At 37.2% G+C, this 17,244-nt stretch overlaps 1 protein-coding gene across 22 annotated transcripts in view; it reads left to right on the top strand.

The window, feature by feature from the left end:
* The window catches only part of celf2 (cugbp, Elav-like family member 2), a 171,896-nt gene extending 155,164 nt beyond the window's left edge, over positions 1 to 16,732 (top strand). For 12 of the 22 annotated variants that reach the window (XM_046873348.1, XM_046873344.1, XM_046873345.1 and 9 more), the window contains 4 exons: positions 2,705 to 2,878; positions 4,571 to 4,714; positions 6,036 to 6,206; positions 10,662 to 16,732. In XM_046873348.1, the coding sequence (XP_046729304.1) occupies positions 2,705 to 2,878; positions 4,571 to 4,714; positions 6,036 to 6,163 (446 nt within the window). In that variant the 3' untranslated portion in view covers positions 6,164 to 6,206; positions 10,662 to 16,732. The remainder of the gene's footprint in view (positions 1 to 2,704; positions 2,879 to 4,570; positions 4,715 to 6,035; positions 6,207 to 10,661) is intronic. The other 10 variants (XM_046873354.1, XM_046873347.1, XM_046873364.1 and 7 more) reach the window with 2 other exon arrangements.
* The last annotated feature ends 512 nt before the right edge of the window (positions 16,733 to 17,244 follow it).

Below are 17,244 nucleotides of genomic sequence, written 5' to 3'. Positions count from 1 at the left end.
GGCTTCGTATGTTATTTTTTAAATTGGTAGGCTGAGCGGTGTTCGCTTGTGCTTGTGTGTGTGTGTGTGTGTGTTTGTGTTTGTGCGTGTGCGTGTGTGTGTGTGTGTGTGTGTAGATGACCTGACCTGGATGTCTGCATTTTCCCAAAACGACCTTTCAGACAGGTTACTGGTTTTATAAATCAGGCTTTCCAACACGCCACATCATCCGTTTTACATTAATTGAAATGACTTTCTAATAGACACACACACACACACACACACACATACGCATTTACACACACACACACACACACACACACACACACACACACACACACATCCTCACACTGCTCATTATAAAGGCCATATAGTTTAATTGAATAGTAAAGGTCAGTGTTGTAATTATTGCAGGATAAATGAGTGAGCTGCGGTTGAAGCACCCTGCTCATCATTTATTGTTTGCAGGACGTCAAGCCAAAAGGCCAGTCAGTAAATATGCATGAATCAGTCATCACACACACACACACACACACACACACACACACATACACGCACACACATACGCACATTTAATGAAACCACACAGTTCTAGTCTTCAGTAGACATCCTCCTGAACGAGTCTCATTCCAAGACTCAGACTTTCATACACTTCAAAATAAAAAGTGCTTTATGAACAATAACATTAATTCAAGATAGATGAACTCCTGTAATGCATTTGCACATCCAGGCTTCCATTCTGTTCATAACTACCTGCCGTCTCGTGTTTGCTTCGCTGTAGTTACTGTATAATTCATGAATAATCTATAATAGTTGAATAATAGGGCTGGAGATGTATAGGCTTAAATATGGAATAGAGTTTATGGCTGCAGTTTTTTTTTCCTTTCCTTTCACATGCTGGTGTAAAGAGATTTAGAACCAGGACAATGTAATTAACTTTTATCCATTTTGTCTATTCGATAAGCACATTATATGAACAAAAGTTTTTTTGGACACCTGACTCTAACATTGCTTTTTTGAACATCCCATTCCACATTTAGTCCCCATTAGCTGTTAAAATAACCTCCACTTTTCTGGAAAAATGTTCTGCTAGATTTTGGAGGGTGTTTTTGGAGATTTGTGCTCATTCAGACACAAGGATGTTGGTAAAGTCAGGTATGTGAGTTGAGGAGGCCTGGGGTGCAGTCAGCATTCCCTCAGAAAAGATCTTCCACTCCGTCCCATGTAAAGCATATCTTTATAAAGCTGGAGCATTCTCCTGAACAGGTTTGGGTGTCCTAGTTCAAGTAAAGGAAAAATGTAATGCCACCACATCCAGAGACATCTTGTGTGTCTTTAACTCTGAGGTAAAAGTTTGGCGAAGAACCACATATGGCTGGAAAAATCAGGTGTCTCAATACTTTTGTCCATATAGTTGAAGTTTGACAACTTTAATAAACGAAAAGGAAGAAAATGAATATTTGGGAATAGTTCTTGATGTTACGATAAGCTGCTGTCGTGATGTCGCTTGCATGTGTCGGCCACGGTTTTCCACTTTGCTCACAAGGCTGTGTAATAAATGTTATTGATCTTGTGTGTAAGCTTGACGTGAGTCTGTCACAGCACTTGTCAGTGTTACTGATTATTTACTGTTCTTGTGTGTGAACCGATCGTCTTGTAATTTGGTGTTAACTGGTGCAACTTTGTATGAGATTGTTCAGTAAAAAATAAAAATGAAATGTACAGCTTTTCTTTTCCGCTCAAGTTTAGTTAAGTGGTGGTGATTCTTGCAGCCTCCGAATGCATGTTGTGTCTAAAAATGTACAAATGGATATTGGAGTGCTAAAACAAATAGTACTTCCAAGTCGATTTACTGTTATCCTTGGAATAGAATGTCACCACGCAGGCATCAATGTCGAGAGATGAAATTTCATTTGACCAAATTATACCACAGAATTGATGCTGATAATAATATAAAATATTAATTATTCAATTCTTTCAATTTCCCTTTTTCTACACATTAACATTTTCCAGTGTATAGATCAAAAAATAAAACAAAAAAAACCTGTCAAATTACGTACATTTCAGTAATGCTGAAGTTTGCTGAGTATTCCAGTAATGCCCAATTGCTCAATGCAAAAGATTTTATAGTAGCTTTGAATGTAGCTTTAGTTGTTAATATGAAACAACAAAAATATATATAAAATAGTAATCAAGTCAACAACCAAATCCATAAGATCTGAAGCAACTTGTGATAAAATCAAGTGAGATTTCCATTAACGAGGTTCGTAATTAAGATCGAAGCTTGTTTGTTTTGTGTTTTTTTGGTCCTTAGCTAGAGTGCAAGAAATGCGTGATTTCTTGACGAAATTCTCAAATTTAATTGGTACCCAGCTGGAATAATGAGGCGTGTTGTTGGTGTGGTACCAAATTGAAAAAGACTTGGCAAAACTGGCAGCTATATATTTTTTTCTAATTTGTAGCTACATTAGTGTCAGTATTAACTCACTTTATCGTTTATATATTTGAGGTAAAGGGGAAACAAAGTACATTTCATTCATGTCTGAAGTGTTCCCTGTCTGATGTGTATGATGTGTGTGTGTATTTTCGTATCGTATCTTGTGAGTACGTTGTCTCGCTGTTTTTTTGTATGTGTTGTAGTAAAAAAAAAAACACTTCCCTTCAGTCCCAAGTGCTAATGAGTAAGTGTACTTTTTTCTTCTTTATTGTTGGGTTTTATGTAAAGTTGCTCACATGCTCTCAGGTGTGGCTGCCCTGAATGGCGGCGGCTCGGCCGGCCCCATGGATGCCCTCACTCAGGCTTACTCAGGAATCCAGCAGTATGCCGCCGCCGCCCTGCCCACACTCTACAGCCAGAGCTTACTGCAGCAGCAGAGCGCCGCTGGGAGCCAGAAAGAGGGTGAGGAAGGACCACACACAGACACACACATGGACATTTACTCTCTGTGTCTTTAAGTCCCCATAAACTATTTACTTGTCATAACACACGTATTAAAAGAGAAAAAATTAGGGCTGTCAAAATTGACACGTTAATAACGCATTAACGCAAATTCATTTTAACAGCACTAATTATATAAAAGTGTGATTAATGCAGCGCGCATTTCCGTTTGACCATTTTTATTGATTTAATAAATGTAAAAGAGGCAAAATTAAAACCTTCAATGCAACACATAATTATATACGATATTCTTTCTTTACTCAAATATATTTAAAAAATAACGATAAACACATTATTTGTATTTACTAAACTTTGTTTTACTGATGCGCCAAGTCTCAAATCAAGCACCAAAATCCGTCAGGGTGCACACATCCGGCGATTAAAACCGTCCGTGTGGAAACATAGCAAAATGTTTCTGTTTGGTGTCCTGATGATTTATGTAATTTCAAACACCATAATTATTTAAAAACATTTACAGGAATATTTTGTCTTTATGCTCTATGTTGAGTATAGTTTCACTAATAATAAACATACATTTGCATTAAGCATCCATATTTGTCCATGCAAATGTTGATTCGAGTTTTAAAAATGTAAAAAATATAAATTTAAGGTACATTTAGACCAGATCAAAATATTGGATTACGATTAATCACGAGTTAAATCATGACAATCATGGAACTAATTGCGATTAAATATTTAAATCGGTTGACAGCCCTAATATAACACATTTGAACACACACACACATAAACAGCTAAATAAATTCCAATTCACACACACAAAGAAACACATCTTCCACAGCCAGAATTGTAGAAATGTACACCTGTACTGCTGCTCATTCATGTGATTATTAACTAGTACGATGCATAAAATCATGGACGTTCAAGTAAGATACACATCGGAATAGGAGGAAAATAGAGTCTCAGCGATTTTGACTGTAGAATGAATGTTTGTTCAATGCAGGATGGTTTGATTATTGCTGTAACTGCTGTTCTCCTGGGATGTATCCTTACAAGTTTCCCAGGACAGTTGATGGAAAAACTGCCCTAAATTTCTCACAATTTATGATTCTTCAACACATTCTAGTGCACTACAGTTTTCATCTCCCGAGTGTATGCCAAGTAATAATCCATTTATTTAACGCAAAACACCTATACAACTCACATACTGTGTATACCTATACAGTGATTTAAATACTAAAGGATAATATATGCTCTACTAAAAGACCCTAGTTGTAGCCTTTAGTTTTCCACATTACAGGTATATGAACAGATGACAGAGTTCACCCCAGGTCACAACAATCTCTTTCTGGTTGTTTAAGCCTACTGACTAGCTACATAAGAAGTATAGAGTTGCCTAGCATATATTTTATATTCCGTTTTCCCTTCATAGAGCATTCTACAGCATTCGCAAAAATGAAATTTATGGCAAAATTGTGGGGAAGATTCAATGTCCCTTTTTTTGTAACAAACAAGTACACACAGTACATTAGGAGCATTTCAGCTTCTACTGTTAACCTCCATTACCATAGAGACCTGTTGTTTTTCCACCACTGAGTAGACCAGTACTATTTCTGACACGTGAGTTGCGTAGCCTAAAAAAAATGTTCACCTGTAAAACTAAGTGTGTAAATGCGTTGTGTATTGTGCTTGCAGGACCAGAAGGGGCAAACCTTTTCATCTATCACCTGCCGCAGGAGTTTGGGGACCAGGACATTCTGCAGATGTTCATGCCTTTCGGAAACGTAGTGTCGGCCAAAGTGTTCATCGACAAACAGACCAATCTGAGCAAGTGCTTCGGTATGTACCCAGAACACAAACACACTTTTAAAATACTCTCGTTGTAAGGACCTTTGGTTGTTATCATTACTAGTGCAATTAATGAATGTGATAAGAACACTTAAACCCAGCACTTACCCAAAAAGAAAACACATTTTTTTTTTTTTGCTGTTAAGAGCTACATTTCTCATTATTACACTGTGGCCAAGGGTTTGCAGACAACTGATTGGGAAACCTGATTTTTTTTCCCAGCCATACTGTATGTGGATCTTTACTTAACTGATACCACAAAGTTGGGGGCATGCAATGAATCTAATGTTTTTTAGTCTCGGTAGCATGAAATCTTCCATTCACTTGAATTAGAAGACCCAAATCTGTTCCTGCATGACAATGCCCCTGTGAACAATGAGAGCTCCATGAAGATATGCTTTACAATGCGTTGAAGTGGAAGATCTCCTGCTATAGAGCTCTATCCCTATTGAAAACCCTATTGGAATTAATTGAAACTCTGAAGACACCCCAGGCCTCCTCACCTCACCTACAACAGTACCTGATTTTTACTAACACCCTTGTGGCTGAATGAGCACAAATCTCCACAACCACTCTCGAAAATCTAGTGGAACATCTTCCCAAAAGAGTGGAGGTTAGAAGAGGAGGTCTGGGGCGTAGTCACCGTTCCAGGTCATCCTGAAGGTGTTCAGTAGGGTTGAGGTCAGGGAAGTTCACTCTAGATTTGGCAAACCATGTCTTCATGGAGCTTGCTTTGTGCACAGGAGTATTGTCATGATGGAAATGTTTTGGTTCCACCTAGATCCAGTGAAGGGAAAATGTATAGCTCCAGTATATTTAAACAGTTCTGTGTTTTTTGAATTATGGCAAAACGAAATTTCTCGAATGTGATGGTCAGGTGCGTACATACACTGGCCTTGTAGTATACGGTATGCGCTATAAGATCTGGCAAATTTGCATCGCAAAGAATTAAAGAGGCTGTTTTGAATTAAATCGCACTTTCATGTATATTAGTTCACATTTTGTCAAAGGTTTTTCGAAATGAGAATGAATAATACAGTGTTAATGGAAAACCGTGCTGCGAAGTGCACTGTAAGCTCATTTTAGACAACGTAAAGAATGAAAGGCTTTGTTGAACAGAATGCGCTCTAATTGCGGCGGGAAAACGGGTCGTTGCACCATTTAGCTCTTTGTGTTTTTAGATTTATTTAATCTATTTATTCGAAACATATTCCAATGTGCTGTAGCATATAGTTTGTAATAAGACCCTGCACACTAATACATTTGATTGAACACACCCTCCCCCCTCACGCACTTTCCATCTTTGTTTCAGGTTTCGTCAGTTACGACAATCCCGTGTCGGCACAAGCGGCCATTCAGGCGATGAACGGCTTTCAGATCGGAATGAAGCGCCTGAAGGTTCAGCTGAAGCGATCTAAGAACGACAGCAAGCCCTACTGATCTAATTGCTAGGGCCACTCCTCTCTGTCCCTACACTGCTAGGGTAAGTCCCCACTGCTGCCACGGCAACCGCCCCGGGGATGGGAAAAAAGGGGGAGGGACATGGGGGAGAGTTTCACCCTTAACACCACTAGAGGGAGTCACTTTCCTCCCTGAACATTCTTTTCAAACTTTTTTCGATGGCAGTATTATTATTTGTATTATTATTATTATTGTTATTATTATTATTAATATTATTTGGTTTCTATTCACATGAACGCTTCCATTTTTGCAATTATTTTGTATGACCTGCGATGAATGAATAGCTGTTGCTAGGTTTGTTTGGGTTTTTTTTTTTCCCTTTTCGATTTTGAGTTGTGTATAAAACTATTTATTTATTTTTTAAGTAGATATTTATACCATGCCTTTTCATTTTGTACGTTTTTTTCTTTTCTTTTTTTTTCCTTTCATTTTTATGATAATAACGACAACAACAGCCGAAAGGAAAAACGCTCTTTAAACTACATTTAGTTTCTCGTTGTGAACCTTGAGGCTTGTGAGAACACGTAGGGACGGGGCCAGAGCCCCAAAAAAAGCACCAATATGCACGTTCGACTTTGCCCTTTGACCTCTGGTGTTGCCTCCGGGCTCCGCTGCTCCTTCGACCCCTCGGCCCAACGGCACCAGAGAGAAAAGGGTCAAAACCCGATGTGGCCTCGCTGTAGTTAACGGCAATGACTGCCAAAAGAGACTCTTACACACAAACACACAAACACACCTGCCATTAAAGCATTACGCCTTTTTGCATTGTTTTTTTTTTTTTTGTTTGTGTTTGTCTCAACAGAGCATTTTATGTAGAGCATTTTAAAAAGAGATGATACATTTAAGGAAAAAAAACGAATCTAATATCAAAGCATTTTATGTTTCCGGCGGGGTGGCGGGTTTCAACTGCAAATACTTGATGTTTATTGAAATAAAAAAATATATATATCAGAGTACAGAAAGCCACAGGCCTGTAAATTTTATTTGTAAAAAAATGCAGTTCTATTTTTATACGAGAGAAAAAAAAAACATTTCTACTGCCTCTACTGAAGTGAAAGACTTGTATTTATTCTGGTTAAAAGTGATCGGGTTTGTGAAGACAAAGTGCTTATCGACGTCCAGTCTTCTGAAGCCAAACAATGAGAAGAGAACAGAGGATCTCTCACCCTCCTCCCATCCCTTCTCTACCTCCCTCCTTCTTATCCCTCACATCTTTCTGTCCCTATCTCTTTCCTTCCCATCTGTCTTCTCCATCATTCTGTCATGTCCCGGTTATATTTCGGTCTGGGCTGCTTGATTGTCCTGATCGTATTCGGAGATTCTCTCTGTTATAGATATTAATTGAAAATGTAATAAGTGGCTGCTCAGCACTAAAGCCTTTGCTCTGATGGATTGGAAGTACAGAGGGATCAAATTCCAGGAAAATTCAGAGAGACCATTTTTGGGCTCCTGAACATACATTTTAATCCTAAACTTTCTCAGCTCTGTGTGTGGATTGGATTCAAGGCTTTTGGAGAACTGCATATTACAGTGAAAGAATCGTGAAGCCGGTGAGATGCCAGCATCTATGGGTTTAGCTGAAGCATTTACAATATCAGGCTCCAGCAGTTTTTGGACAAATGCTAATAAATTGGCGGAAATGAAAGATGTGGATCAAAGATCTGTTTCTGGAAGCTTTTCATTCGCCTTAGTGCCCGTTTGAGCTTGTTCAACTTCGACCTAAAAATTCACAAACTAATTAGACACACCACGAGCGGTGTTCATCGTACATGCTGGGTATCTTTTACACGCTTAGCATGAAGCTTGTCATTTTTTTTGTCAGCATTTGTCCGTTTCTTCTGAACCTAACTGGGATTTGTAACATTTCTGGTTATCACAATGTCCCTTTTTAGATTACATAGAAGTTTTCAATCAATTTTTATTCCACAAAAAAAACATGTAGTGTATCTACACTATATAGACAATAGTCTGTGGACACCTGACCATAAGATTAGTATGTGTTTTTTAAACATCGCATTATACATTTTATCTCCATTTGCTGGTAAAAACCTCCACTCCCCTGGGAAGATGTTCCACTACATTCTGTGGAGATTCAGCCGCAAAAGTATTAGAAAAGTCAGGCACTGATGTAGAAAAGGAATCCCAATTCATATAATAACCTTCACAATACTGGGAAGATGTTCCACTAGATTTTTAAGTGTGCTTGTGGAGATTTGTGTTTATTCAACACAAGGAGGAGGTCTGGGGTGCACTCAGCATTCCAATTCATCTCAAAGGTGTTCAATAGGGTTTATATCTGTTACAGGTCACTCAAGATCTTCCACTCCAACTCATTAAAAGCATATCTTCATGGAGTTGGTCTTGTGGACAGGGGCTTTGTCATGCTGGAACAGGTTTAGGGCACCTAGTTTTAAGGGAAAATGTAATGCTGCATCCAAAGACATCCTATACAATTGTATGTTTCCAAATTTGTGGTAACATTTTGGCAGATGAGGCTCATACGACTGGAAAAGTCAGGTGTCCCAGTATTTTTTGTCCATATTGTGTATTAGTATGTCTGTATATTAAATTTTAATGTAAACAAGTACTGTGTAAAAGTCTTAGACCACATTTTTTATGTACAATATTTGCTATAGATATATATGTTATACATTTTGCATTATCGAAAATATATCCGAAAATATTTGAGGCTTTCAAAGATTACAATGAAAAATCAATCAATCAGTAAATAAGCTGTTACACAAAAAAAACATGAATATCATTAAAGAACAATATAAAAATTTCAAAACGAAAAATGTCTCTAGAAGAACTGATTCCGAGTTCTCCAAGATGTTTTAGGCTACGTTTTAACCCTCATCCGGATCAATTTTAAAAATGCCATCTTTGTCTAAAAACTGTCCACAATATCGTTTACAATCGATCTTCAATAGTTGCTCATTCACAACGAAACGTCTGAAAACCCTCACGTCCCTGTACTGTAAAACAATGTCGTGGACGGGTCCAAAGTTTTTTTTTTAAAGAACTGACAGTGAGGTGAAGTTGTTGCTGTGAGTAACAGGAGTATGAAGTTGAGAAATCGAGTAAGAATATAGACCGGAAGACGTGCCAAAACAAATACGCCAAAAAAGTGGACCACCATCTTGGCTTGAACTGGTCACATGACTAAAAAATGCAACATCATTTTTGAAAAGCCTTTGTTTTCACAGTCCACTCCGTGCAAATGGCGTTTTCAAAAAGCTAAATTTTTGTTGACTAAAAACAACAGAATGCCAGTAAACGGAGCGTTTTCAAACGAAAGAAATTCTTAGTGTGGACATTGCCTTAGTAGCTCAGGTGGAAAAAAAAAATGTCATTTATATTTCCTGCTAAAAAATATGCCTGACGATGCAAAATTCGTCACCATTCTGGCGACATTCCAGCCCCCATAACAAACGAATGAACGCCAAGACGTGGATTGGGCGGTAGGTCGTGCCTATAGACCCCACATTTCGGAATTTCACCCAGAATCCTTGGACAATATCGAAATTCCTGTTAAATAGAAATAAATATGGAATGTAAACACAGTTTTGTTGATCAGTAGCGTGTTTACGTAAAAGGAATTTGATTATTTAAGTCATCTTTACAGTATTCTTTTGCAAGACTGTTGCACGATATGTAATTATCATTAATAGTTAATATTCTTGCTGGACAAAACGTTCCTTTAGACCTGAATCCAATCCAGACATCAGCAGGTGAGGATGAGGGTGAGATATTAGATTGACAACAGGATTTAACAGGTCCGACCCTTAACCTTTTCGCTCCCACCGTGGTAGGCGATTCGAGTGGAAATTGAATTACGGCCCAGGTAACGAGTGACCTTTCCATGTTTAACGAATGACAGAGTCCCAAAATTACAATTGATTTGATTAATTGTGAAGCCCTACTCCTTTACTCCTTTTCCTCCACTCTTTCTCACTCTCTCACTCTCTGTCCTTCCATCTCTTTCTCTCTCCCTTGCTGTGAGTAGCACTTTACACGTGCAATCTGTTTCTCCCTTTTTTTTCCCCCTTCTGTTTCATTTGAGCTTTGTCTGGTCTTCTGTTTCCGCATTCCGATCCAAAAAAAAAAAAAAACATTTGTTTTTCTCAGGATCCATCGAGCTGTCTTTTAAACAAGGGGCCGATGGATTCATTGGGGTGCTTTGTGTGTGTGTGTGTGTGTGTGTGTGTGTGTGTGTGTGTGAATGTACAGATCATTTACATATGTTTATCTGTGTAAAATTTGTGTAGTATTTGGAAAAGAAAAAGGAATATAACAAAAAAAAATATTCTTGCTCTGGGTAATCGCTGGCTAGTAGCGCTGTTGTTGTCGTTGTTCGATGTCGTTGCTGTTGTTGTCGTTGTTATTTGTTTGTTTGTTGTTCTCATGGTTTTTTAATGCTGTTAGTTGTGTGCCAGAGGCTGTGTGTGTAACTCTCCTCTCCCGTTTTCTTCCCTAGAAACTCATCTCCATGACTCTTTGCTCATCGTTTGCCTAGCATGTCTACGTGGCGTTCAAAAAAAAAAAAAAAAGTCTCATCGTCTCGTCATTGTCTCCGATGTCTTTCTGAGTTCTCCTGATCATAATCTGGTCTCCTCCTACTGATCTCTCCTCGACTTTGATCTTAGCTTGGTCTTTGTTGGGTAATTTTTCTTATTTCTTTTTTGTTTGCATGTGACCTCATTTGGAGCTGGGTTTGTTTTTTCCCCCTGTTTTTGACTTTTTTTTTATTTGTTTGTGTTCTTTCTCTTTTTAGTATGAGTTCGGAAGGGATGGGGGGGGTATTGGCTGAAAAGAAGGAAGGAAGGAAGGAAAAAAATGTGAAAAAGCTAGAGCGATAAAGGCGCGTATCGCACTCGCAGAATAGGTAGAGTCTATTTAATAGCCGAACCCGACGCGTCGTCATTTTTACAAAGCGCTGTTTTTGACATTTTTCGCGAAACTTACTGAATAAAAAAAACAACAACAATTAAGACAAACCTGTGGCAAAAAAAATTTAAAAGGAATTTGCTAATCATTTGCTAGTTTTTGTATGATTTGCTTTACATTTCATTATTATAATTATTTTAATTATTCTATTTTTCTTTTTCTTTTCATTCATTTAAAGTAAACTTGAAAGTACAATACAGGGATTGGCTTCGGGACTTCCTGTCAGCGCGATTACAGGTAGACCGAGCTGGTTTCTACGAGAACTAGACTACTTCCAAGCAGTTTTAATACGAAAAATCTATATAAATATAAATATATATATATAAATAAATAAAAACTGTCTAATTGAACATAAAGAGTCTCTCAGAGCGAGCTTGTGGTTTTTACATTTTTCAGGCAGTGTAAAGTTTTTTGATAAGGCCATTTGAAGTGGCTCGGTTTCTCATTAAAGTCTATATAAAACCACTTTTTTCTAGAGTAGTAAAGGTATTAAAAAACAAAAAAGACAAAAAAAAAAAACCACCAACGAAATAAAAAAAAGAGTGCCCTGTTTGGGGGAAATGCTACCTACATGTCACACCTTTTTGCTGAACTGATCTACCGTTAGACAATCCGTGGTATAAATGCACATGAAATTACCTATATTTTATACTGTTTAAATGTATAGAGGAAAAAAAATAAAAACAAACAAAAAAAAAAACCCCAACAGTCTGTGTGACCCGCGTTCCCGTCGGTGCTTTTTGTGGATTGAGTCGTGGTTTCATCACAAGTCTAATAGTCTTATTCGTCTTGTGTTTTTAAAGAGAAGACTAAAAATCGGTTTACTTGAACATAGACAAAAACCTATCATAGTACTATTGCTACTAGAGTATACCTGTTGTTTTTTGTTTGTTTTTTTCTTTGTTTGTTTTTTTTTTTTTATTCTCTTTTTATTATTAGGAGTCCCTATTTGAAATTTCTTGTCGGGTAATTAGCTATATAAACCTTTTACAAATGTCAGCTTGTGAAGCATCAATGTCATTCTTCTTATTTTTTCGAATTGTGGGAAACAATATTTAGATGTGTTGTTGCGCTCAGCGAAATGTATTTTTTTTTCTTTCATACACACGGGAAAAAAAAAAAGAAAAAAAAAAAAAAAAACAACTATGAGTGGACTTTAGTGCCAAAATTCTGACGGTACATCCTGCCTACAGCTTCAGTGTATTACTTGTGAAATGATTTGATGATTTGATAACATGGGTATTTTATTACGTAAGTGTTTTGTATCCCTCATATTTAAGGATATAGATTAAAAAAAAAAAAAAAAAGGAAAAAAAAACAAGCGGTTGTTAACTTGCTACTCTGTGGTCTTGTTGCCTGAACTGTTCACGTTTTTTGCTTTCTTTCTTTCTTTCTTTCTTTCTTTCTTTCTTTCTTTCTTTCTTTCTTTTCTTTTCTTTTTCTTTTTCTTTTTTTTTTATGTAAAGATGTAAAAAAGTGCCCATGTGTCATTCTCTCTTGTTCTTTCTCTGTATCTATCTCCTAACTCACACACATGCACGTGCACAACCATACACACACACACACGCGCACCCACATGCACGCATACACACACCTGCGCTAAAGGTTGACCTCACAGCCCTCTTTTCTTCGATGGTGTGTGTATGTGAGCCCCCTGAGCACGAGTCTCAGCAGCACACACGTCTACATCTACACCCCCCCACCCCAACACACACACACACAAACACACACACACACACAAATTGGCATCGTATCGCGAGCCCGAGTGGCCAGAAGAAATCACAGGGGAGCTGTACAGAGGTGTCAGGCATGTGTCGATAGTACATGTACATCAAACTCTAGCTATTTGTTTGTTACCCTATTTGATTTCTTTTTTCTTTAACCTGCATTTGTTTTTCTACCGAACACCGTGACGATAGAAAAGCGCCCAAAGAAGTGCAAGATATTTGATATTCACATCACACTGTGTTTTTTTTTTTTAACACTAGGGAAAGAGCTACTTCTCAAGTCTCATAAAGGAAGTGTGTGCGCTAATCGGTTTCACGGATCGCATTCATGCTAACGCAAGGGTCATCGGCATCCCGGAAAAAACACACACGACTTATCAAGAGCAGATTAAACCCCCCCAAGCATTCGCCAACTATACGTTTTTAATTATATCAAATCCAAAAGTGTATTAGAGTCGGTGTGGTGTAAAATCTCACTATTAAATTCGAAAAACGTTTTTTTCGTACTGTATTTTTGCGTTTTTCTCGGCACGTTCAAACTCCACGAAGGTATACAGTTGTCCTGATGCTTGGAATGCAATGCTTGAAACAGGATATACTTTTTAATCTCAGAAGCACAAACACAGCAGAAATCTCCCAAATCTGACACCATGGTAGCAGTGATAATGCTATCCATCTGCTATATATTTATATATATATATATATATATATATATATATATATATATATATATATATATATATATATATACACACATATATGTGTGTGTGTGTGTAATGTGTTCTGAGTTTATCGGCACATGCCTGTTCACCTCGCTTCTGCATCTTCAGGTCTTAAAAGCACCCTGACGCCAAAGGACACCTCACCCCCTGTCCACAGTATCGTATTTACCCATTGCACTTTTTTGTCGGAAAAAAAAAGTTTACACGTGTTGTAAATGAACCGTGTATATATATATATGTATATACACATACAATCTTGTTTACAGACGTGGTTTACAGCCAGCTCCCCCCTAAAAACCCCTGTTTACTTCTTCACTAAAGCACTATTTTCTACCCAAATCCTGCCTTAACATGACGCTCAGTATTAGTGGGGTGGAATAGGCTGCTGTCTGAGTGCTGCCAAGGTTATTTGTGCGTTTGTGTGTCTGTCTGGTGTGTATGTGTATTTGTTGTTTCTGTATGTGTGTGGTTTTTTTGTGTGTGTCCCAATAATTCACCTGACCAACAGTACCAGAACTGCCAAACACACAGAGCTGCAGGGAGGGACATCCTCTGTGGGATTCGACTGCATGGTTAAGCGTTATGCCGTCACCATTAGCTGGTCGCACAAGCACAAAAAAAATACACATATGCTGCACATGTAGGTGGGAATAAAAACGGTTAGCACAATACTAGTATTATTATGTCTCAACTTATATCCCAGTCAGCACCAGGAAGAGAAATACAGTATTCCCCCGTTTATCGCGGTGGTTACGTTCCAAAATAGAAACGAAATAATAGGAATGCCACCCCAAAAATGCTATTTTATGTATACAGTACTGTACTGTATTAACATTTTACTTCATTTAACAATTAATAATTATATTTATTAATACATTTAATTATTTCAAACACCAATAAAACAATTCCCTATAAGTGTTTTGGTCTATCGTGCTATGTGCGAGAGACCGGGAAAATCAGCAAACAAATGAGTTATGTGGCAAATGCGATTCTGCGATAAACCGTAAACCGGGGGATTACTGTAAAGATGTACTGCCTTTTCAGTATATCCACAACACACTACCAGTCAAAGGCTTTTTATCAGTATATATATATATATATATATATATATATATATATATATATATATATATATATATAGTTTTTTGTCAGCGCTTTGTCAGAGTTCCAGTGAATCCCAGAACGTTGAATGTGAAGAGGCAAATACATCCTGGTTCTACAGACTATGGTTCATTAGAGCAAGACAAAAAATTTCTCATGGATGACCTATTACCTAGATATGTTAATTAAATGCTTTACGAGCAAAGAGAAAAAGATTTGAAACTGAATTTATATAATATTGGTACAAGAATCTATATTCCAATATTTTTCTGATATTAAAAAATAACATTTAAAAACTTTTGACTGGCAGTGTGCTCATATATATATATATATATCTATCGTTTACAACTCAGAGGTGTGTAACACCAGTTTATACCCTAAAGCACAACGTTCAAAGCGTTCTGGGTTGTTTTTGTTATCGAAATGTCCAATGATGTCCAATGATTTCATTCTTCATGCTACTAAGGGCTCATCCTCATCTTTAGAACCCCCTAATTTTAGCTGATTACTGGCACTGCCCTGGACATGGTGGAAGGGATTAAACCAAGGTGCTCTGTCCTGAAGTATATATATATATATATATATATATATATATATATATATATATATATATGAATATAATGCTGCACTATGATGTGTCCAAATGACAGTGGGTAAATGCAACAAATTCTGATGTCTCCCAGTGTGTGTGTGTGTGTGTGTGTGTGTGTGTGTGTGTGTGTGTCTGCTTCGCCACTTCTAAAACAAACAGGGTAAGATTTTGCGATCTCGCTACGCACATAATCCCCAACACACTCCATTTATTTAACACACACACACACACACACACACACACATAAAATCACACACATTAGATGTTTAGTAAAGCACAAAGTTGTAAGGGTCTTTGCAGATGTGCTTGCTGAGGCTCTTTACTCAGGGGTTTTCTTCACCACACACATCTTCTCTTAAATCTGTTTGTTCTTTCTGTTTTTTGCTTTTCTCTTAAGTGCTATTTAACAACAGTGTATTTTATGAGAAAAAAAAGTGGAGTTTCTTTGCATTTTTTGCTTATGTCAAGTTTTTTGGACAAAAAAAATAATACTGTATGTGTGTTGATCTCTGATGTGCCGTATAAAAAAAAGCTTGTTGTCTGTAGATTAATATCATTTTTGTTTAATTCTAAAAGGATTTGAGTAGTTTTAAGTATTGTCTTGAGAAAAGCCAAAGTCAATGCATTTCAGTGGATTATGTAAGCGTGGTACATGTTTGTTTGACTCCATGGAATCTGTCATTGGATGGAATTTAAAAAGTACACAAAAAAAATGCGCAGGCTTTCCTATTTCTAAAACTGATTGTACTTATGCCTTTTGTACCAGTGCAACTTTTTATACTGGCAATTAAAGAAAAAAAAATACACAAAAAAAAAAAAAAAAAACAATACTGAGAGTCTGTCTGAGCCGGCGTTGGGGGTCGGCCAGCGGCTGTTCCCGAGTTTTGATTTCTAAGTTGGCATCCAGGATGGTTTAGTTTTAATATAAAGATTTTCTAGAACTTTGGCTTGCTATCTTTGACCTTTGACATCTTGTTCTTCTTCACTTCAGCGTTTGGTTTCCTTTCTCTTTATCTCTGCTTTCTTTTCTCTTCTTTTTTTTTTTTTTTTTGGAAAGAGGGTCGGGAGTTTTCCTTTTGGCTTACAAGTACCTAAAAACAAAAAAAAAACAACAAAAAAAAATCAAGTTTGTCTTTTTCAAAGTGTCTTTACGAAGGCGGTAAGTTTCATTTTGTTCAGTATATTGTGCAGTCTCCATGATAAGACGATTTAGATGATTTAGAAGTATTTAGTCCCCTTCAGTGGATAAATGTATTAGTTTGACAAAGAGATGAAAAAAAAAACAAGTAATTTGAGGACTTTTTTGCTTTTAGCTGTTTAGAATTTTTCTGGTTTCTCTGTCCTTTGCTGTTAACCTAACTGTGTAGCTGAAACAGTCGGACTTATTTTTGTAAATGTACGTTCTTGTGTGATGCAGTTTTTTGCTTCTGTCTCCGATATTAAATCATTTTTCCTAATACTCGTCTCTCTCTCTGTGCTGTGGTGTTCCAGTACCTGTCCGATGTTGTAACAGCGTTCACACAACCTTCCCTCCAGTGTTCCACCTCTCTCTCTCTCTCTCTCTCTCTCTCTCTCTCTCTCTCTCTTCCTCTCTCCTTCTCTCTTTTTCTTTCTCTCATTCTTTTTCTTATTGTCTCTTTTCCAATTTCTTTCTTCTGTCGTTCTTACTTTGTTCTTTACTGTTTGACGTCTTTTTTGTTGTGTTTCGACGCATTAGTGCAACCGGTTTCATCTACTCTTCACCAAAATCTCATCACTAAACGTGGTAAATATACATAAATGATGTTTTATATGTATATTTCTGTGCAGCCCAATTTGCTGTGACAGTAGATGGACAGCTTTTTTTTTTTTGTATCTATTTTTCAAATTGCAATAAAAACTACTAACAAATTCACTTTTAAAAGACCAGGCTTTAGAGGCGTCCATGACTTTTAATTTATAAAAAAGGAAAAAAAAACTTAAAGACAGACA

Source organism: Silurus meridionalis, chromosome 18, assembly GCF_014805685.1.
Source record: "Silurus meridionalis isolate SWU-2019-XX chromosome 18, ASM1480568v1, whole genome shotgun sequence".
In the NCBI taxonomy this organism is placed as follows: domain Eukaryota; kingdom Metazoa; phylum Chordata; class Actinopteri; order Siluriformes; family Siluridae; genus Silurus; species Silurus meridionalis.
The sequence above is the reverse complement of the archived record's forward strand: the minus strand, read 5'-3'. Positions and strand labels throughout refer to the sequence as shown.